Raw genomic sequence first — 24,243 nt, forward strand, 5'->3', positions numbered from 1 at the left:
TCCTTTGATATTTAGCTACTTACTAACTGCCCCTGAGGTGAACCATTAATATCATCATATACATTATTATTAGCTATTATTATTATTTTTATTATTATCATTATTATTATTATTGTTATTGGCATGCAGAGGACCGGCCGGGGAAGCAGCAGCAGTGTGTCCGACAGCAGCTCTCAGTCTCTCGGCTCTTTTCTCCTCATATCAACGCGCTGGACGCGGCTGAATGAAACTTTTATATTGTCATCAGTGTTCAACAGAACTCCTTTATGTCCGTTGTGCTGCTCAAATTGGGCTCCCCGCCGCGGTTTTGTGTCGCGGCTTCTTTAACAAGCCGCGACTAACGAGGCAGCGACACCAAAATCCCGCGGACTCACAAAGCCTAGCGTGCATTTACCGAGCAGAGCCGCGGCTCCGCTCCTCCGGCTCTTTGTCTCCTTTCACAGGGAGAAGGCGCTGAGTCATAGCGGGGACAAGGTGCCTATAGCCGGGGCCTGTGTGTGTGTGTGTTTGTTCCTGAGCGGAGCTGCTTCATGTTCATTATGCAGGTTGTTAATGACAAGAGCTTCAGAGAGAGAGCTGCTCTGAAGCCTTTATTGGTTCAGCTTCTTTCTCTCTCTCTCTCTCCCTTTTTTTTTTTTTTTTTTTTTTTTTTTACAACAAACCAAAAGGCTTTGGTGTGGACAACTGAAGTAGAATGAATGTCGTGTGCTTTCTCCACTGGACATCCTCCTAATCATCTCTACAGTCCACTTTCTTATCATTTTATGGATATAAATGTTACATAATAATAACCCATGGAATATGTAGGATTGTGTATGTTGCCATCAGTTTTTTCTTGTTTTGTTTTTGTTTTTTTGTAAACGAGTTTCAGAAACAAGTTTCTTGTTCTTGAACCGTTTTTCCACGAGGACAAATATTTAAATGTATATTATTTGAAAGAGTACAATTTATTATCCTTATCCAATACTACAAATCTAAACCAAGGTCTCATTTCATTAAAAAAAAAAAAAAAACTTCTGTTAGAGATAATAACATAAAGAAGAAAATATTAAATACATGTGAACACATCTGACAAAATATTAAATATGATCAAAGTTTTACATCGTGATTAGCCTACTTTTTACTTCTTTGCCCATTTGTGTTTATTGTTGGTCATAGTAGTTTCAGTTTTTATTTTTCTAAAAATGTTTATTTTATGACTCTTTTTTTTTTTCAAAGACCAAGACAAGGGCAGAGCCTGTTGCTGTAACTTTGATATGAATGAGCAGGAATAAACAATAAACTCTCTTCCTGTGACGAAGAGCACGCTGAAATAATTCAGCAACATAATTCATGTTAAAGAGGTTATATTGTCTGTATCATTCATATCAGCACTCATTCATTTAACCACCGAAGACATTCAAGGCCCTGTGAATTGCCTCACCTTCTTTGCATCAATAAAAACCTGTCATCAGGTGTGATTCTTTCTCTCCATGATAACTGAGAGAAGCTGTCGCTGATATGAAACATTTACAGATGTCATCTGAGTCAGATCTGCCTCACCTGATCCACTTCCTCTCTATTCAGTTTTACTTAAAATTGACCCTGAATTACATTTTGTAAAATAAATAGACCTCCTTCCCCCAGACCATATGGATAAAATCTGTTCCCACCCCTGATCACTTGAAACATATACTAATTAACATACAGAGAGAGAGAGAGAAATTATTATCAATATTGTAACATTAGGCATATTGATTTATGCATTAATTAATATTAATTAAGTAATTAATTAAAGTTATTACTATATCTTCTTATATAATATTTCTTAACATCTTATAAATACAACAACACCTATCTCCTGTGTGAACATGAAGCTGCTTTGAGTCTGGGAGCTGGACTACAAGTCTGCTCATAACTTTATGTGCATTAGCATATATTAGCATATGAACCATTTGCAGGAGTGGCTTGGCATTCAGCCACTCTGTCCACACAGTGTATTGGGTGTTTTTCACCTCAACATGCTTTTCTGGAAAAAAAAAAAAAAAAATCACATCTCTTGCATTTTCCAAATGACTGTTTTAGGTAGGTAACCTATGGGATGATACTTTCTCTTCCTTTACTTTTTTTTCAGAGTCGAGGGGGAGAGGTGTGTGTGTGTGATGTATTGTCTTTGTATTGTAAATCACGATGTAGTAAAATATTAATTGTTGTTTGTTTGTACAGATTACAGAGCGCAAACAAGCTGGGAGAGCGGCGTGGCCTCCATGATGCAAAACAGTGAGTTACATCTCTAAAGTATTGATTGTTACTATCATCATTCATGAGTTTAATCTGACACTATGTTGACCTACAGGTGTGTGAACTATTGTATTTTATATCTCTTATGCAAAACTTGAGCAATAATTGGATGTAAGATGAAACAAAATTTTTCTGAACACATTTTATTTCTACACAAGCCCACTACTGCTTGAGGCCCAGCTCAGATCAAACCATGCCATCACAAACACCACAACCTGATGTTGGTGAGCTACCTGACAGACAGAACTAAATGCAAGTAACAACATACACTAGCTCCACTACCAACACTGAGCTGAACACTGCGCTCATTTCATTATCTGTGATTTAGTTACATATGAATGATAGCATTTCCTGAAGCTCAGCATCACAGTAGAATTTAGTTTTGAGCTTTGAATCTGCTCTGAATTATATTTATATGAGAACAATTTATGAAAGATTTAAATTACAACGCAAAAACAATTTGTGTGTGTGTGTGTGTCTCAGAAGCAAAACAAAGAATAATGAGGAAATCATATATAAGCATAGAGAAAAACATATGATGTATCAGAAGCCTTGCATATATAAATTAATATTCTTCACATATACAGATTTCACTGTTGCTTGTTGTGTTATAAATAATTTTACATCTGTCTATCCATTATGTATTCAGAGGATGTATATATGTGATTATACAGATAACTTAAACAACAACGTCACTCTTGTTATTGGCACATATGCCGTATGTCATTTAGGCAATTACATTTTTATATGGGTGACCCATACCATACTTTATGTGCTGTGAACATAGTGAACTCCACCTGATTTCTTATTTTTTACTGCGGGACAAGAGGTCCATGCTGTCTGCAGTGAAGGTGTGTGGATTACTTCTCTCATGTGTTTGCTTGTTTCCTTGTCCTGCATTTCTCCTCTGACCAGTATCAATCCCATAGTGCACTGCTTCTATCCCCTGTGTCCATCTCACACTGGTTGTTATTGGATTATGTTTAATAATCTTCAATTCCAGCCATGTTTCCTGTGATGTTTCAGTAGCATTAGATTGAAGTCAGACTGGGTGCTGTTATATCGTCACCTTCACCCTAATCAATTCTAATCCCAAACAGTGAAAATGGAACAGCTGGAGGGTGTTGAGGATCTGAAGGTGAACACGCCATTAGTGAGCATCTACCTCTCTTTCTAAATTAAAGGAGTGCTTAATTAAAACACTTATATATCAAAAGTAGATTACATTTTTATATATTTATTATTCATATATCCAGAGTACATCAGCCTTTATGTGATAATAATATAAGTGACACATGTGGGGATAAGACTCTGGGGGCTTTGTTTGTATTAATTAGGGCCCGAACGGCGACTGCCCAGTGAAAGCCCTATTGAAATCGTGCTGTTTATTAAAAAATATTACTTTTATCCAAAACCTTAAAAAATATATTTATTTCATCAGTTTCATTCCATCATGGAAAAACAGCCCTGGAGTGTGAAGCTACAGTATGAGGACCTACTGCCACTTGTTGCCAGCACATCATTCAAAAATTAGACATAATGTATGTTTTCACAGTGGGCATGTTTAAGAGCAGCTGAGTGAAATGTTTGTGAAGTGGGCTCAGCTTTATGTTGAGGTGCTGCTGTGAATTACATTACCTTATTAGACCTAATTTCTGTAATACAGACATTCTGGACCATGGTGAAGAGGAGTGGGAAGGCTGGTCTTTGTTTTAACCTTCCCCTGTGGTCATGATTGCTGGGTAATGATCGCCTGGGTATAAAAGGCTGAAATCACTTCCCTCTGTAGTGTGGCTGGACTCAGCATTAGAGCTGGGGTGAAGAGCTCCAACATCTGAAGGGGGACTTGGAGTAGAGTCAGTGCTCCTTCACATTGAAAATGAGCCAGCTGAAGTGGTTTTGGCATGTAGTTAGGATGCCCTCTGGATGCCTTATTCTGGACATTTTCCAGTTACGTCCAAGTGGGAGATGAGACCCTTAGGAGGAGCTGGAAAGTGTTGCCTGAGAGAGATGTCTGAAACCTCCTGCTTAGCCTGCTGCCATATGGATGGATGGATATCCTTGGTTTGAGATGAGGGCCAGCTGAAGACCTTTGTTTCAAGTAATCTTCAGCAGTGTCTCCTTACCTGCCAGTGACAGTGTGGTTTGTTTCCAAATGATCCACCTTACAGAGTTTTAAACTCAACCCAGGGAAGGTTTCTTAATTTGGTGTGAAATGGCAAGCGGCCTCGCAGGCTTCGCATCAGTTATCTCTCCCTGCCTGTTGTAACACTAGTGGTTCACGCCCTGACACAGCCTCATAAAAATACTCATCTACAATGAATACATTTGAAAATGAATCTCACAGATGATTCTGTCTCGAGCTTTCAAGCAGATCTTAGCATCCTTGGTCCCATACTGGGAGTCTCTGTTCAAAGATAGCCTCCGTCATGCAGTATGGGAATGTCTTCCTTGATTTTTCTCTGGTTCCCAACTGACTCCTGGTTGATCACCTTTGAACTAATCCCAGTGGTTGGATAGGTTCTGGTCTGGTGTTTACAGACTACCAATGTTGAAAACAATGTCCATTTAATGGTGTGATGTCATGATGTCACCCCTCACATTTTCCTGGAGGCGGTAGTTTGTGGTAAGTGCTACCATTGGCAACAGAGAAAGAAATTGTTAAGTTAAACAGGGAGTTCCAGACATCCAACTCCCCAGGAATGCTTACCAGCTCCTCTTGGGGGGTCTTATGGCACCCCCAGAGATATATACCCCTCCAGCGAGTTCTGGGTCTGCCCTGGGGTGTCCTTCCAGTTGGACAAGCCTAGAAAACCTCCAATGGAGGAGGAAGCATCCTTATTAGATGCCTGCATACCTCAATCGGCTTCTGATGACATGAAGGGTTAGGTTTAGGCTTTACTTTCACCGGGTGTCCTAGCTCCTCCCTATCTCTTAGGCTGAGCCCAGCCATTCTACTGAGGAAGCCCATTTCATCTGCTTGTATCTTCAAACTCATTCTATTGGTACTTGCCACATCTAACCCTCACCCACACAAGACTTTGAGATACTTGAACCCCTTCACTTGGGAGCAATCCACAACTTCCCATCTGAAAACCATAGCCTCAGACTTGGAAGTGCTGACATTCATACCTGCAGTTTAGCAATCAGATGCAAACCCTCCCAGTGAGGACTGGAGGTCATGTTCTGGTGTGGCCACATGTTAGGAGCAAAGACTTAATCCTGGCTTCCAAAATGGACGCACTCCTCACCTCAGGTGGGCCTTGAGGTCCTGTCCAGCCAAAGTCAACAAAGCACAATAGCACATGTAGAAGAACCTTTGTTCCAGAGACCCTGGCATTGACTATCCTACGGGGGCTGAGCAATGTAACCTATTGATAATTTGGGCACATCCTCTGGTCCCCTTTCTGAAAGAACCTGTGGACCACTACCTTGGTTTGCCACTCCACAGGTACTGAGTCTTAACTCCAGGCAACACTGAAGCGATATGTCAGCCAAGAGAGCTCTACAATATCTAGAGCCTTCAGCATCTCTGGGTGTATCTCATCCTCACCCAGCTCCTTATGAATAGCTTCTTGATTACCTCAACAACCTCTGCTAGAGTTCTGGATGAGACCTCCCCAAAGTCTTCAGATTCAGCCCCCTCCCCAGAGTTCAGGAGTTCCTCTTTTCACGACACTTCTCTGCCTTTTTAAGAATAATGTCCCATTATCACATCTATGTTCTGGGATTTGGGTAATTATGATTATTATTAATTGTGAGTTATGATTATATCACAAAGGGTCAACATTGGGGGTTGGTCAACAGCTGTTCATTTCTGGTCTCTGTCATCGTTGACTTACTAACCTTGACTGAGTGTTTACTGTGTGATCATGATTTGTCATGTTAACGGCCAACCTTCGAGATCATTTAAACAGTGAACTAACTTTGTGTCTTAGTCAGGGAGATGTGATTGTGTTGAACGGGGTTGTATGTTGTTGTGCATAGACAAATAATGTCATCTTGTTTCATTTGGAAGACTTAATCGGTGATAGCATTAGATAGTTAAAATGAAAATTAATTGAAGTCAGGTTCAGTGTGAATGAGCTGATTTAAAGTGAAAGCTGCTGAGCTGCTCTCAGGGGCCTGCCTGCTGTGTGTGTGTATGTGTGTGTGTGTGTGTGTGTGTGTGTGTGTGTGTGTGTGTGTGTGTGTGTGTGTGTGTGTGTGTGTGTGTGTGTGTGTGTGTGTGTGTGTGTGTGTGTGTGTGTGTGTGTGTGTGTGTGTGTGTGTGTGAGAGAGAGAGAGACAGAGAGAAAGAGTGCCACAGAGGGACCATAGCCAAATTGACTCCATATGTCTATTAATTGTGTGTCAGCAAAGGAAAGCCCGGCCGTGCTCCTCAGGGAAATGACACTGTGATTAACATTTCTACGGCAAAACGATCGACCTCAAAACACAGAGTGAAGACGATGTGACACAGCATGGGGGGAGAGTCGGAGGGTGAGATAATTCAGCATCACACTCAACGTTAACAGCAGCTTCTACAGGGGCCATGACTCCTCCCTATGATTTAATTAACCAGAGGAGAAATCCAAAGCCATGACAGTGTCAGGTGTGTTGATCCAGGGGATCAGATCCATCTGTGCTTCCACCGGAGTTGCTCTGCTCCAAGGAGGAAAGGATGGGGGTAGGTGGGGCAGTATTCGGGGGGGGGGTTATAGAGAGTCTCCTTTTGAAATTAATGAACACGCAACCCCAGTCCAGGTGTGCATTCTCTTTAATTGCACAATTCAATTCAAGTGCATGTAGTCGGATGGTACTACATGCACTTAAAAGGATAGTTCACCCAAAATTGAAATTTCACTCATTATTGGGGTTGGGAGAAGTTTCAGAGTCCTCCGTGGCTTCTCTGAGTTACAGGGGGTCTCGGCGTAGCACTGCATGTCCATATAACGGTTGCAAATGGATACCAACTGTCTTTGTAACAAAAAGACACACCAAAAAACATCCAAATACCTCCATGCTGCTCGTATGTAATGTCCGTCTTGTATTGAAGCCCCGAAATGCGAAATTGTCCCGAAAAAAATTAAATAAGTCTATTTTTCAAGCTTGTTTTGTAGTGGAAGCTTCTCGAAGCTCCTCTTCCCGGTTCGTCAAATTTGGACGAACTGGGAAGAGGACAGACCCTGGTTCGTCCAAATTGGTATCCAGTTGGTTGATACAGTTGGATATATATGGACATGCACTGCTATGCTGAGACCCCCTGTAACTCAGAGAAGCCACGGAGGACTCTGAAACTTCTCCCAGCCCTTAGTCCACATGAGGATAGCCTCTTGAGCTCCACCATCACCTCACCTCCTCCACTGTGAAGGACAGGAGACTTGACCCCAGTGGTGTCAGGTTGTTATGGAGATGTTGTAGGAGAAGCTGCATCTGAAGGAGGGAGAACACGTGAGACTGTGTCAAACCTTGTACATCACGTTGAACTCTGAGGCCTCGTCCACATCACCTGATGTTATCTGGCTGCTCTTCTCTTTATAGCCGGTGATTGTCCTCATCCCCTCCCACGTCTCTCTGGTGTTGTTGTGTGTTGTGCTGCAGCTTTCTCTCTACGTTTTTTGTAGTCCTGTTTTCTTCAGCTCTTATTGATGACATTTGAGCTTCTCCCTGTTTCTCCCTGTCACCCCAGGAGGGTCCAGGCAGGGCCGGGTCTTCCATGGTGGCACGGGGTCCATACAGTGTCCATACAGAAGTTAATGTAGTCTTTGGTGTACACAACCATTAATAAGTCCAGCTGCACATTGAACATGGCAAAATGATACGAGCATGAACATGAAAAGTGTTTCCTCAGCAAGGTTACACAATTTAGTTATTCATTTTTGTGGTGGTCACCCCTCTGATTATGACTTTCCAAAAATGTATAGGCAGACTACCCTCATGATGACCCACTGTGCCAACCCTCTGTGTGTGTGTGTGTGTGTGTGTGTGTGTGTGTGTGTGTGTGTGTGTGTGTGTGTGTGTGTGTGTGTGTGTGTGTGTGTGTGTGTGTTTGTGTGTGTGTGTGTGTGTGTGTGTGTGTGTGTGTGTGTGTGTGTGTGTGTGTGTGTGTGTGTGTGTGTGTGTGTGTGTGTGTGTGTGTGTGTGTGTGTGTGTGTGTGTGTGTGCTAGTTGTATGATTTATTAATGCACCCTTGAGAGGTTTTTAAATCTGCAATATGCTTCCCCCACAGAGCCATTAACACACAATAGACAATTGATTTAGTGTAAATCCCGACTTAACCTGCAACGTGTCACAGCACGGACTGATGCTGCTGCTGCTGCTGCTGCTGCTGCTGCTGCCAAGAGAAACCCGTCAGACCTGCAACATGCTCATCAACAGACAGAGCATTTCAAACTTCACACGAAAACCTACAGGACAGCTTGTTTGCTATTTATTGCTTAGCTGTCAAACATTTACATGAACAATGTCCAAAAATGATCTTTTCAATCTGAATGTATCAGTCCTTGGACACGTTGGCCCTACGTTTGGTCTCTTATAGGCCAAACATTCAAAATCTCTAAATTGTTTGGGGTTTCTGAACGATGGTGACAGTTAACCAATTGCATACAAACCAAAAACAGAAGTCTGGATATGTTTTTTTTCCATTGATTCCTATTATGTTTCCCCCAAATTATGTGCAAACTTGAAAAATATGCACATGGAAGGTCCCATAAGGAAAGACTTAAAGCAGAAGTGAGTGGTCCGGTCGTTTTCACTAATGCTGCGTTCCAGGCAGGCTTTTGAAATCGTAAATTACAGCTTCAAGTCACAACTTACGACTTTGTAGCGTTTCAGGCAACCCACTCGTGTTTTTCCGACCTGTTTTACCGGTGAAAGTCACTATAACGGCCACTCGTAACTTCCGACCGGTGAACTCGTACCAGATCGAACTGGTACGACTTCACGGTCGGAAAAATACGAGTTTCCTTGAACGCACCATAACAGTCCTCGTCCCTACGTCGCCACATTCACGGCGTTCCTTGGCTGCACACACAGCCCTGCATGCCGTTCTCTCTCCTCATTGGATAAAAACTGTAGGATACGATAAATGTTTTCTCTTCGGCTCAGAGCAGAGCAGAGGGACTGACAGACCCGTGTTTCAGTCCAAACACTCTATGTAAGTGATTGCTGTCGGAAGATATAACTATTTAAGACTTATATTAACACAAATATATCACTTACTTCTGCTTTAAATTTAGGCTATGCCCTGAATTTTTATGAGGTCTGGCTCCTTTTGGTATGGATCTACAGAAATGATACATCATTTTCACGCATATACATTCTCTGGATATATGAAAACACAAGTTTATAATATGAAATACCCGTAGGACAATTTTTATTTGTACAAAATATCAATATAATTCATTTATATTCAGCATGCTGAGGTCATATGTGGTAATGAATTATATTTTAATTATCATAAGTATTAGAACATAAAATGTGTCCAATATCATTCATACCTATGAACTAGTTTCCAAAGTCTAATAAGTTTTATATACAAATATTTAAATATTATTTTATTTTACATGTCATATATGGAAATTTAACATACATCACATCAACAACACGTGTGCACACTGGGTTCATTTTGTGATTAAGCTCTTTCTCAGTGTATAAAGTCATTATTAATTACACCGCCTGACTGTTGATCATATCGCTGTAGGCTACCTCAGTCAAAGATGAACTGGCTGACACAGCTGTAGACCTGACAGAAACTTGTCATCCTTTAATATTTGTTATAACCAGTGAAATTCAGTGTTCAGATTACAAGATATTGAAATGTTAAACAGACAAGAGAAACTTTCTATCTTTGACGGAAAAGAAGCTCAAGATGATTTTTTTCATCCTGATGTTGTCTCCCTGAGTCATCCCTTCCTCATGCATGTGCCTGATCAGTGTGGCTGCTCAGTCCGTTGTTCTTAGACTTTTCATTACCTCTTTCATTTTTTGTTTTTAACTGAGTCACTTTAAAAAGAAAACGTGAACAAACCAATTACCAAAAACATTATTTTCTTTGTGTGTGTGTGTGTAGGTCACAGTGGAGTAAACCAGCTGGGAGGTGTGTTTGTGAACGGGAGACCTTTACCTGACACTACCAGACAGAAGATAGTGGAGTTGGCTCACAGTGGAGCTCGACCCTGTGACATATCCAGAATACTACAGGTAAATTCATCATGTTCAGAGCTGAACCTGTCAGCACTGACACTAACATTGGTACCACATAATGGACCAGCTGAACTGGCAGAACCTCACTGATGTGGGTCACAGGTCGTCCACAGAAACACACAGTAGAAATGTTGGAATTCATTTTGACCATTGGCCCCGATCATTTACGAGATCATCTATGTGTGTAATGTGTTGCTGTGTTTGGGTGCAGGTGTCTAACGGCTGCGTGAGTAAGATCTTGGGCCGGTATTACGAAACAGGTTCGATCCGTCCGCGGGCCATCGGAGGGAGTAAACCGAGGGTCGCTACTCCAGAGGTGGTGGGAAAGATCGCCCATTACAAGAGGGAGTGTCCGTCCATTTTTGCGTGGGAGATCAGAGACCGACTGCTGTCTGAGGGAGTCTGCACCAACGACAACATACCCAGTGTAAGGCCCTCTTATTCCTAAGGCAGGTCATGTCTGTCAGAGGTTTGTACAAGATCAGCACTAGATTCATCCTGAAAGCTTGTAGAACAACAGCTGATGCTGGGTGGGACATACAGATATGCTATCGTATGCTAGTCTACCATATATGCACGGACCTTTAATGTTTGACTTCAATTACATATCAAAAAGCAACACTGATGTGTACCGAAGTGTTTTTTTATTGAACGCTTTTCTACTTTCTACCAGAGTCAAAAAACATAATGCTGCAGCACACTTACATTTTTTATTTACACATGGTTGGATTTATGAACCAAAATAATCTGTTTAAAACTAAATTTGGATAGAAATGCCTTATTTTATTTTGAATGTGAAGAAAAAAGCAGATAGAACATGAGTTAAGCTTAAAAAGTGTACTGGATTTACTCTCTCCTCACCTTATACGGTATATCTATACTTCTTGGCTCCTCGTGTTTTCATGCAACAGGTTTTTGATATTGATGTTGCTGTCTTTGAACATATTTATACAAGATATATTGTAGAGGACTCTATTTTAAGATGGCTCCTTATTGTTGGAGAACCATTTGCCTCATGAAGGTTGAAAGTCAGACAGAGTGTGTCTGGCCTTTCTTATTCAATAAATGCTCCTATATAATCCTTTTATTATTGTTGCCAGGTTTCATCCATAAATCGGGTGCTCAGGAACCTGGCCAGTGACAAGCAACAAATGGGCTCAGTGGGAGCTGAAGGGATGTTTGACAAACTCAAGATGCTCAATGGACAAACCACCTGGGGGGGCCGCTCAGGGTGGTACACCGGAACTACACTCACTACCCCAGGTAAGACACTAAATCAGAAGACTGCTGACTCTACCACCACACTGTGGCTGCTACAGCCAGTCTGGGCTGAACTGAACACATGTGTGAGTAACTAATTACACAAAGTCAGACCCAGTTTGAATACATTCTCAGATGGAGGAACACAGAAACAGAGCTTCAGTGACTAATCACACAATCGTCCATCATCTCCCATTCAAGCTATTTTCACTGGGGACGTGTCTCAATCCACTAACACAGCCTTGTAAGGCCATGTCTGCAGCTACACCTGAATAACACCTCACATTTTAGAAACATACACTGATGATGCTTTCAATGCCCCACAGTGAATCATGTGAACCTATATAAATAAAATATTCAGCAGATGGAGGAAATTGTCTTGTTGAGTTCGACAGTTCATTCTCTCTTAGCAATGCATCAAATCACTGCCACATGACTTATAGGCCTACATCGTCATCCAACATGAATTAACGTCAAATACTAAAATATTTATTCAAATAATAGAAACATATTTAACAACCCTTCATAAATATAATGAAATAAAACTTTAAATAAAAGATACCCTGGTTTTACTGTTCAGTTTATGGTAGCATACATTAATGCACTGTTGAAGCTCATTTGTAATCCTCAAGGAAATTGTTTTTGTACTCACTGCTCCTTTGGAAACACATACAGTTGTTGCTCCTGAGCCATAATCCCCCAAAATGTAGCATGTGCGTTTATGCACATTATGCCTGTCAAAGCCTGTCAGTATAGGCCCAAAAGTTTGAGGGCACTTTCCCTTGTTTAGAATTTATTTAATTAATTTAAATTTATTTATTTTGTTCACAGATATTTTCTTTTTGCATTTTTATAAAATGTAAAATCTACAAAAACTATTCCATTCATTTGACTTGATCTACTCAACCTCATCACTGTGTATGACATTTATTTATTTTTATTTTTTTAATGCAACATGCACATTTAATTACCCGCTTGTGAAATTTGGACACAGGCTTCATTGTATAGTTGAAATGAGCAGCTTCACATCCTTGTCCCTCAGTGTGCGTTGCCGAGGGCCCCAGTTGCTGTACGGGGGTCGCTCATATGCTGCTGCTCCTCCTCCAGCACCTTGGGATTACAACAGTGGAACAAAATCAAGCTATACTAGCACGGCTGCTGCCTCCCCATCAGTCTACAGCATGTTTGTGCCTGTGTGTGTGTGTGTGTGTGTGTGTGTGTGTGTGTGTGTGTGTGTGTGTGTGTGTGTGTGTGTGTGTGTAGGTGTGTGTGTGTGTGTGTGTGTGTGTGTGTGTGTGTGTGTGTGTGTGTGTGTGTGTGTGTGTGTGTGTGTGTGTATGTGTGCAAAGGGAGGAGGGGGGGGGGGGTCTGCTCTCATTTATGTCTCTTTCTGCCTGACTGACTGTGACACTGAGCAATGGCTTCATTCTGTTTTGCAGTCTCTGTCTGCTGGGGATAATGAATAATTAGGCTAGCACCACAAATAACACAAGTTCCACAGGGAGCGGGACTCAGCTCAGAGTTCACATGTTGGAGATCTCTCCTCTTACTGTAGCTTCACTTGGCAATAACTCACAATTAATTTCAAGGATTTGGATAGTACACATTGATTGTAGTGGAATATAATGACAAAAACAAATATAATATAATGACAAAAACAAAACACAATCTGATTCTGATGAACACAATGATGACAATACAAATTGTTATTCACCTTTATTTAATGAAGCTGTTTCTGTGACAGGCCATGATTTTAGTAATATATTGTTGATATATTAATGGATTGAGAGGAAAATATTGTCTTCACACCACTACCACTGCAGTCACTAAAACATGATGCATCCTGCATTCGATTTTTTAGTTTGGGTAATTAATTACCAAAATCATTTTCTCCTTTTCTTCCCTGCTGCAGAGTGTCCTCAGGCAGAGGGGGGAGACAGCACCATATCAGTCAGCTCCAATGGGGAAGACTCGGAGGAGACTCAGATGAGACTTCAGCTGAAGAGAAAACTGCAGAGAAACAGAACGTCTTTCACACAGGACCAGATAGAAGCACTAGAGAAAGGTAAGTGTGTTCACCACTACACTACAGTATACAGCTGTATGGCTGACAAATACAAATGTGTATGCTCACTTTATAGACAAAGCATGTCAATGTTAATATAATATGCATGGACAAGATAGAATGTGTTAAATTAACTAGAGAAAAATTACATTAGTTAAACAGTATAGAGTTGTTTAAATAAACTTGAATTATAAATCAAATGTTATATCCTTAACAATAAAATAATCAGTTATATCATATAAAAACTCATAATATACACATGTTTTGTGCATGTACAAATGATACATATTATAAGCCTGGCTATATGTATGATTGGCATCATACACCTCTTACGTAATGGTCAGCTCCCAGTAAAAATATCAATGGGTCAAGGGGGACAGTCTCATGTGAATTGTTGTCAGGTTTCCTCTATAACATTCTCACATGATCATCACTCTAATGTATATTGACATATAAGGTTATTGTTGTGTAATGTCACAATGTGTTTTTGTTGCAGAATTTGAAAGGACTCACTATCCAGATGTGTTTGCCCGAGAACGTCTCGCCAACAAAATAGACCTTCCAGAGGCAAGAATACAGGTAGCTCAGTCATGCTTAGGTGTATAAGTGTGTGTGTGTGAGGTACGGTTTGGTTTCCTCTTGTTCCTCCTCAGCTCCTAAGCTCAGCTGACACTAACCGGTGTACTTTTTGTCTCTTGTCTTTTCTGGCTTGTGTAGGTTTGGTTTTCCAACAGAAGAGCGAAGTGGAGAAGAGAAGAGAAGCTGAGGAACCAGCGTCGCCAGGTGTCCAACTCGTCCAACCACATCCCCATCAGCAGCAGCTTCAACACCGGAGTCTATCAGCCTCTACCACAACCTACCACACCAGGTACTGACATCAACATCCATGACTTACAGTACACATGCATTATGTATGCACACTTGACAAGCATCATAACCACCTGTCTACAGGCCTGTTCCTTCTGACTTGTCACAGAAGGAAAATGAAAACCGATGTTAATAATAACATAGTATCCCTGTATGGTACAGTGTATCATTGAGCCAGGGTACATCACAGTAGCCCAGGGGCTTAAAGCTCTTAAACTTTACTCTAGTACAATAACCCCAGGTGTTATTGGCTACTTTACTCCAGACATTAAATTCACATCATAATAGTAAATGAAATAATACATGTTTATTTAAAGGAATAGTTCACCCAAAATTTAAATTTCACTCATCATCTACTCACCCTTGTGTCAACTAAGAGCTGTGAGAATTTTAGAAAACAAGACTTTAGAAAAGTTATCTGTGCCTTCTCTGAGTTACGGGGGGGTCCGTGCAGCAGTATTTGTCCATATAATGGTTGTTACTGTAATGGATACCAACTTTCTTCGTCCAAAAAGACACACCAAAAAACATCCAAATACCTCCATAGTGCTCGTCTGTAATGTCCCTCTTGTATTGAAGCCCCGACATGAGAAATTGTTCCGAAAAAATTAAATAAGTCTATATTTTAAGCTTGTTTGTAGCGGAAGCTCCCAGTGTCTCGGTTCACTGCTCTGCAAATCTTGCGTGATTTGCACTGACCGGCGGAACAATTTCTCATGTCGGGGCTTCAATACAAGACGCACATTACATACAAGCAGCATGGAGGTATTTGGATGTTTTTTGGTGTGTCTTTTTGTTACGAAGACAGTTGGTATCCATTTGCAACCGTTATATGGACATGCACTGCTACGCCGAGACCCCCTGTAACTCAGAGAAGCCACGGAGGACTCTGAAACTTCTCCCAACCCTTAGTCGACATGAGGGTGAGTAGATAATGAGTGAAATTTCAATTTTGGGTGAACTATCCCTTTAAGGTCACAGGAGCTAACCTGCAAATAATGGTCTATGCTCCAAACGACTGTCACAACTTGTCATTCCTGCATGGAGATATGCTAAATGTTGTAACTAAGTTGGCCGAGCTCTTTACAAATCTCCTTGTTCTCTCCCTGTTTCCTCTCCTTCATCTCTCCAGTGTCCTTCTCGTCAGGATCCATGTTGGGAAGGCCAGATCCAGTTCTGTCCAACGGCTACAGCATACCAGCCATGCCCAGCTTCAGTATGGCCGCCAGTCTGCCCATGCAAGTAAGAAAGAGCATACACAACTAATCAACATGTCCAGATGTGTCCAGATAGCACAGCTGCTAGAGTTAGAGAGGACACACATCTCTATACATCCAGCTGTGTAGTAGCCTGGCTCTCGCCAGACCCTTGTAGTTCCGCAAAGCTACGCTGAGCTCCACACAAGGGTCTGGGACTGCTCCATAGGCGATTCATTTCAGAAGGCGGGGCCTTGTAAACAAATCTTGTATGTGATTGGATAAACCACTTGTCCGTTATCTTGAATGACGTGCTACTTCAGCCACTCACTGCGAGCCGCCATTGTTGTTTGACTCAAACAGTCGCTTCAGCGCTACGTCACACCTCAGAAAGTCCCGCCCGGCGATCCTGATTGGTTCATTATTTTTTGCTCCGGGGAAGAAGTTTGCATTGGCCTCGAGTCCAGACCCTTGTGTGAAGCTGAGCGTAGCGCCTCTGGTGGAGCTTTGCGGAACTACAAGGGTCTGGCGAGAGCCAGGCTAGCTGTGTAGTCCTTCTTGTCCCTGCATCTCCTCACACTGAGGATGAGTCAGGGACACGGTGCACAGTAGTAATATTAAACCCCATCCAATTAAATGCAAGTGTTTAACCTAGCTAATTTTCAAGTGCTGTTTATACATATTGCAAGATATATGATGAGTGAAATAATCATCAACACCATGGCTGAGTGTTTCCACCTTGAGCTGCTGTGAACCAATGACAGCCTCATAAAAATAGATTCAGACAGCCAGAGATTCATACGTGACCATGTTAAATGAAATATGACTCATAGCAGAGGACTTTCATAGAGTTTAAAACTAGTCTGAGAGGAACTTTAAAAACACTCTGCAGTGTCGGTGCCTGAAAGTTATAAACTCTCATCAGCCATTGAGCCAAGCATTAGATGTAATTACTGTTGTGGTATTTCAGTGTCTTCTATGAACTTCTGTTGCAGGCCTCCAGTCAGACCTCTTACTCCTGCATGCTGCCCACCAGCTCGCCAGTGAATGGAAGAAGTTATGACACGTATACTCCTCCACACATGCAGCCACACATCAACAGCCAGTCGATGACGTCCTCTGCAACATCGTCCACTGGTAGGAGGTTATTCACAAGTTATTCTAAGCAATAACCTATGTCACCTGCCCAAATTTCTAATAGGTTCCATGTATAGTTTTTACCTGTTTTTATATTACATGTACATAAAGTATGCTTAGTAGTATGTCTATATATGTATGTTACATTTGCACATGTGTGTGCACAGCATATGTGCTCACAAAAATAAAATGTACCTCTCAACATCATATTGATGCCATGTTCCACACTATCCTACTGAATGTAAATATTGTAATCTGTAAATCTGTTGTGCATCTGTTTATATCAGTTTGCCCCTAATCCCCCATTTCCCATACACCTTCGGACTCCCTTACTGTGTATATGTGACAAAGATGTGTGGATTTGGACTAAAACTAAAATATGTGAAAAGACAATTTTGACATTAGATTTGAAAGTTATGTTGTTTCCATGATTATTTAACCCTCCTGCTGTCCTCCTGGGTCAAGGAAGGAAGGAAGGAAGGACAAAGGGAAAGAAAGAAGGAAGAAAGAAGGAAGGCATGAAGGACGAAGGAAGGAAGGAAGGAAGGAAGGAAGGAAGGAAGGAAGGAAGGAAGGAAGGAAGGAAGGAAGGAAGGACAAAGGGAATGATGGGAGGAAAGAAGGAAGAGAAAAAGGAAGGAAAGATAGATGGAGGGAGGGAACAGATTGGGTCAAAAAAAGAAGGAATACGTAAGGATGAAGGGAAGGAAGGGAGGGAGGCAAAAAGGATTGTGGAAAGAAGGAAGGGAAAGGGAAAGAAAGATGGAGGGAGGGAACAGACCAGGTCAACTGGATCAAAAGCGGAAGGAAGAAGAAGTAAGGATGAAGGGAAGGAAGGAAGGAAAGAAGCAAGGGAAAAATGATTGTGGAAAGAAGGAGGGGAGAAAGGAAGGAAAGAAGGAAGGGTGGAGAAAGTGAACAGATAAATTTCAGGTCAGTTTGGCCCAGAAGGACAGCAGGAGGGTTAATTCATTTTTTACTGATTGTCGGTGCGACACATATTTAAAATCAACTCTGTGGTGGATGAGTGTGAACTTTTGTTTTAAGTGTAAAGAAACCAAACTGCTTGCATCTAAACAGCCTTCAAAACTGTGTGTAAACAATGTAAATACATTATAGTCTGACCTCAAAACAATACAACCACTTCTACTCTTGTAACCTCTTGGTTTTCCTTTCACCAGGTCTGATATCTCCCGGTGTCTCAGTTCCAGTCCAGGTTCCAGGAAGTGAAGCCGACATGTCACAGTACTGGCCCCGCCTGCAGTGATGGTCAGCAGCGACTGCAGCCACAGGACTGAAGGGGGCATTGAAGCAGCTGTAACACACCGTGCTACAGCAAATGACTAATGAGCACATGACTCTTATGGTTGGTTGTGAGAAAACTATTCTGGAGACGAGGAGGGAGTGTCTGGATGCTGTCGGGTTTTAATTGTACTGTAAACTTTTACAAGATCAGCTACAACTGGATCCTCTCCACTTTGTCTCCATCTGCTGCTACTCATGGTCGGGCTGCAGAGGAGAGAACACACTGAATGAGACGCTGTGGCCTGAGCTTGTTCTCTGGACGCTCAGTGAGGTGGAACGTCCTTTAAATGAACTCCAGACAGGAAGAAACTGCTCAGTGTCCTGTGAGAAGGCACATTACCTCTACTTTCAGTTCCTAATTTATATCATGTTGGTGTATTTGTAGCAAAACAAAGATGTTGCTTGAATGTAAAAGGGAGAACTTCATGAGACTTGAAATGAACTCCCAAAGCCCTGGTCTGGGTTGTGTAAAGAATTTCAGAATGTGGACTCTGGTGATCTGTGTTTGGTATTGTAAAAACCCCGACCTGGATGTGATCTGCTCACTGGCATGGACTCTCGGTTTGTTTTAATTCCAAAGCCACCTATTGAAAGACTGGAAACAGAACAAATACTATGCTAACTTATGAGAAGTGAACATTGTATTATGTCTGGAATGTAAATCTGTTTCTAATTTCAAAGTGTAAAGTATTTGTCTTCTCCAGTGGTCTGGGAGGGTTTCCATAATAAAGTTATTTCAATTATACTGCTTCTTATATTCTGTACCATTGCTCTGAATTTATTTGGTGAATCTCATTATGTTTTTTTATTTGTTAAAAGCTCCATGACAAAACCCTGAGTAGATCTTATATGGACTGTCCAGTACAGACCCATGGCACACACTAGTGAGATGATTGTCTTTGCAGTGGCACAACTACCTGCACACATTGTGCTCCAACCTGTCAGAATAATCCTGACCTTAAGCGTTAGCTTTGCCTGCCATAAACGGTGGCAATGAAAGTTCAACACAAGACGAAAACACTTGTAACTAGACAAACATCCATAAAACAATTAACACTTTTCTTACAGTGTTTGTAGCTGCAGCGGACAACCTCTATATTGATCAGTCTGAGTACAGTGTCATTTCACTGTCATTTCTTCTACCAGTGAAGCTTAAAGGGATACTTCACCCAAAATCAATAATTCACCAATTTTCTACTCACCGTCATGCCAAGGAAGGGTTTGGAGAACTTTCAGAGTTATCAAAACGCTTTTGAAGTTCCAGTATGGAGGTATTTGGATGTGTGTTTTGGGCGATTCAAAAGTGAGCACTACTGTACTGTATCTACTGTACCTATCTCCCCCCCTGGAACTCCAAAAGTGTTTTGATAACTCTGAAAGTTCTCCAAACCCTACCTTGGCATGACGGTGAGTAGAAAATTGGTGAATTATCAATTCTGGGTGAAGTATACCTTTAAGATGATGGCTGGATGGTCCAGCAGATGGGGGGAGACAGGTAGTAAATTTACTGTGAACAGAAAAGAACAGACTGACTGTGAAGTGGTGAGAGTTACAGCCTGAGAGGATGAGCAAAGTGAAGTCACGTGAACAATCTTATCTTGGCTCCAGTAGGGATGTTTGGTGTTCACCTGTTTATTGTCTGTTTATTTTCATGAATAAAGAGCTGAATACATCTGCACTGAACTCATTGGACCAGGGGAGATCGGTTTTAAGGCAGGTCCAGATCATTTACTGTGACTGAGCGAATGTTCTGGTGCATCTGCAGGCACAGGGAGATTCCTGGTGGGCTGCTCCGGCTGTTGGGCCACGAGGCTGATGGGAAGAGAAGGAGGGAGCAAAAGAGAAAGAGAGAGAGAGAGAAGGAGACAGCTGGATAGAGCTGTGTGGTGGTGACCAGCCCAGCGGAGCAGGCTGCACAGCCTGTGTGCACGGCTATCATCTCCCTCACTTCGGCCTGTCATCACCACAGCTCCCAGTGCAGCTCTGTGGGTTCAATATGCAAAATAAAACACACAAATGCATTACAAATTCAGACATCAGAAATTCACCATCTTCCTAACCCTAACCCTAACCCTCAGTCTCAATGGAATTGGGGCAAAGATAAACTTGAACCCACAGCAATGGACTTGATGTTCAGTGCTTTAACTTTGGGAATCAAAACACTGAAAACACTGAATTTGCAGCACATGTGGAGTCAAACTGATGGATATATTTTTTGATATTAAATAACTTGATAAATTAAAAAATAAAATAAAAATACATTAAATAAATTGATAAGAAAGTGATTATGATGTTTTTGATTTATATTTTCTTAAATGACAAACTACTCTGTGGCAATTAGTTTAGTCATAAACAACAACTGTACAATGTATACAACAGACAAACAAATAGAAAAAGAAGTGTATTGTTTAATATACTATTCAACACACACCGGCGCAAGACAGACTCATGTTTTCATTCATCAATAATTAAAGTCAGAGGTTCAAAGACGATCACATACCGTCGTAGTTCCGACCATAAACGGCGATTCGGCGGCGTTATTCTCATGACTCGCCACGAAACCCAAAGTAAAGAAATGCTGGTCGGCTCGACCAGCATTTCCACCACCACTAATAATAACAAAATAACGATAGAGACAAAACGATATATTTATCGAAAATGGGCCCATTAACAAGTGTGGGTAACGTAGATTCATCCACATTTATATGAGACTTTTTTATTGTCGCGGAATTTTTCGTTCTGCCGACGGAGAAACTCCTCGTTGTCCCTTTAATTGATTACAATCTTTTCCTGACCTCCATCAGTGCCTTTGTTGCCTAAACCAAACCAGACCAGACTGTGTGTCAGGATCCTGGTTTGTGCAGATGTGTCCACTGTGACCGTCTCCAGTGTGGTGGGCGACTGTAGAAAAAACGCTCACAGAAGTCCAGATATCAGAGGTCATGAGTTGAGGTTTGGTCATTATGCAGCTAGCGACAGCATCTTGTAGGGAAGTGGGACGTGGCATTTAGCACACTGAGCATGTTACAACTACACACAGAGGTACACACAAATTTTATACACTGCAAATTGAGAAGTGAAGCATTGTTGAAAAGAAAAAAAAAACTATTCATTGGCTCTCTCCCTCCGTTTCATTCATTCATTCAGCCCGTCATTTCTTTCTGTCTTCCATCGGCCAGCGGGTGGCTGCAAAATGAGAATGGGGTCAACCTCTCCTCATTTACCTAACAAAAGACTGGAAAAAAGAGAGAGAGAAAGAAGAGCTGACGGCTGTCACAAAGAGAAAGAGAGAGGAGATCAAGACAGATGACCTGTAGCTTCACTCTGAAAAGTTTCATTCTATTACATCTCACGCAGTCCACATCATGTCAGCACCTATCAATAACTGTCGGCATCAAACAGCATTACAGGAACTAATCATCAGAGAGAATGTGCAGAGTGATCAATGATGGCTTCCCACCTTCCATCACTGAAACAAGAGTGATGACAAGATCATTAGGTTATTCTGATCATAACAGGACTGTCTTATGCGTGTGTATGTGTCGTTTCTAAGGCTTTTCAACACAACATTCAGTTTCCTTCACCACATCCACACGTCATCACTTCTTTCACCTCAATTCATATTCAAAATAATATATGAGATGGAAATTCTCATTAACATTTTGGCCACACCCACTAGAATTAGGACTGGAAGTAAATTAAAAAGAGATAGAACTTGTATTCAAAATCAATTTACCTCTCACTGACACCTCCTACTTGCCAAGTAACGTTCAATTGCAATATCATTATCAACATTATAATACTGTTATAAAAGAGTATAATATCCTTCAGTTCATATATTTACACATTGGGGAGACCGGGGACGGTTGTAACACTTTTTGTCTCAACTTGCAGAGTGTTCATGGTAGGGCTCTAATTTGTCCTCTACAAATAGCAGTGCCTTAAATCTCTTAAAGGGATAGTTCACCCAAAATTGAAATTTCACTCATTATCTACTCACCCTCATGTCGACTAAGGGCTGGGAGAAGTTTCAGAGTCCTCCGTGGCTTCTCTGAGTTACAGGGGGTCTCGGCGTAGCAGTGCATGTCCATATAACGGTTGCAAATGGATACCAACTGTCTTCGTAACAAAAAGACACACCAAAAAACATCCAAATACCTCCATGCTGCTCGTATGTAATGTCCGTCTTGTATTGAAGCCCCAAAATGCGAAATTGTCCCGAAAAAAATTAAATAAGTCTATATTTCAAGCTTGTTTTGTAGCGGAAGCTTCTCGAAGCTCCTCTTCCCGGTTCGTCAAATTTGGACGAACTGGGAAGAGGACGGACCCTGGTTTGTCCAAATATGACGAACTGGAAAGAGAAGCTTCCGCTACAAAACAAGCTTGAAATATAGACTTATTTAATTTTTTTCGGGACAACTCACTTGGTGACCACCAACAAATAAAGGTAACAAAATTACCGCTTTGACTATATGGATTATGGCAATGGGCCAATTTGACAAAATGTTGAACTATCCCTTTAAAAACATAATTCTAGGGGCGGTGCGTGGCGCACTGGTTAAGGCGGCCGCCCCATGTGGAGGCTGCAGTCCTCAACGCAGGCGTCCCCGGTTCGGGTCCCGCGTCGGGCGGACCTTTCCTGCGTGTCATTCCCCCTCTCTCTGCCTCCCCCTTTCCTGTCTATCTCTACCTTCCTGTCTATCTCTACTACTAAAAGCCAAAAAAAAAAAAAAACATAATTCTAAAACCATGCTATTCTGCAGTATGTGGTAAAATGCTCCACCATGCACCTGTAGAAGTAATATTTTGTGGCGGACCGGCTCTCCTCAGCCTGTTCAGGAGAAAGAGACACTGTTGTGATTTCCTACGATGATGCTCCTACGGCCTGGAGAGGTCTTCAGTGATGGTCTTCAGTGATGTTCACTGCTTCATCGCTGATGAACACTGGGTTGTGACTGGTTCTCCTCTTCTTACTGAAGTCCACTACAATCTCCTTTCTTCAGGATGGGATTAAGAGTGGAACACCAGGCTGTTGGTTTTTGCACCTCATACGGACTCATTGTTGAAGATCAAGCCCTTGACATCTGCAAACAGTATGATGATGTCTGCTGCTTAGGAAAGCTGACAGTCATTGGTGAAGAGGACAAAAAGGATAGGGCAGGCCTTTAAGGAACACCGGTGTTTAGGATGAGAAATGGAGGACATTGTTCTCTCAGCCAGTCTGGAAGTCCAGAGTCCAGTTGCAGATGGTTGTGTTCAAACCCAGTCTGTGAAGTTGTAAGGAGTGATGGTGTTAAAGGTTGAACTAAAGTCCAGGAAAAGCATCCTACTGTATGCTTCAGGACATTTTAGGTGCTCCACTGCTGTGTGGAGGGCAACACAGGTAGCATCTTCTGTTGATCTGTTCTGTTTAGTAGGTAAACTGGTGCTCTGTCCCAGTGTGGCTGGAATGTGATTTTGGAAATTAGTCCATTAATCAGCCAATGTTTTTTTGCCCGTGGAAAGGGGCTCCAGAAACAAAAAGAGTCCCCTTTGCTTATTTCACCTCAGTACAACTCCAAAAGAAATCATGTCTCAGGTCTCTGCATTGTTGCACTCCTTTCCATCAACTCACCTCCGACAGCCGACTCAAACCCCAACAACTCTCTTAAGCACTGCAACCTTTTACTTGAGCACTGTAGCACCTTATTACATTACAAAAACCCTGCCCCGGTTCTTGCATTGCTGCACCCCCATTTCATCTATCCATCCCTGACAGTTTTTTATTGCGCACTGTAGCACTTTATCACACTGTACCATATTTTGGTTTCGTTGTGTTCCTAATCCATTCTAGCACAACTCCATCAAGAAACCCTGTCCTGGTCTTGCATTGTTGCATCCTCATCCATCTTATCCACCCATAAACAGTCGTACATAATGTTATTTCAGTGTACATCTTTTTTGGT

The 24,243-nt window shown here is 41.7% G+C and overlaps 1 protein-coding gene across 2 annotated transcripts; it reads left to right on the top strand.

The window, feature by feature from the left end:
* Positions 1-2,222: 2,222 nt before the first annotated feature.
* LOC310987511 (paired box protein Pax-6-like) lies at positions 2,223-18,260 on the top strand (the record flags this gene model as incomplete). Of its 2 annotated transcripts, none has more annotated exons than XM_083973813.1 (10): positions 2,223-2,259; positions 10,335-10,516; positions 10,680-10,895; positions 11,569-11,731; positions 13,641-13,793; positions 14,290-14,372; positions 14,511-14,661; positions 15,793-15,902; positions 16,852-16,993; positions 18,175-18,260. In XM_083973813.1, the coding sequence occupies 10 exons, from the start codon at positions 2,247-2,249 to the stop codon at positions 18,258-18,260; spliced, it is 1,299 nt and encodes a 432-aa protein (XP_083829939.1). The 2 variants fall into 2 exon arrangements, with proteins under 2 accessions (XP_083829939.1, XP_083829938.1); XM_083973812.1 differs by having other exon boundaries at positions 2,247-2,259; positions 10,335-10,465.
* Positions 18,261-24,243: the final 5,983 nt, after the last annotated feature.

This window comes from Trachurus trachurus, assembly GCF_905171665.1.
Source record: "Trachurus trachurus genome assembly, chromosome: 6".
NCBI classification, from domain to species: domain Eukaryota; kingdom Metazoa; phylum Chordata; class Actinopteri; order Carangiformes; family Carangidae; genus Trachurus; species Trachurus trachurus.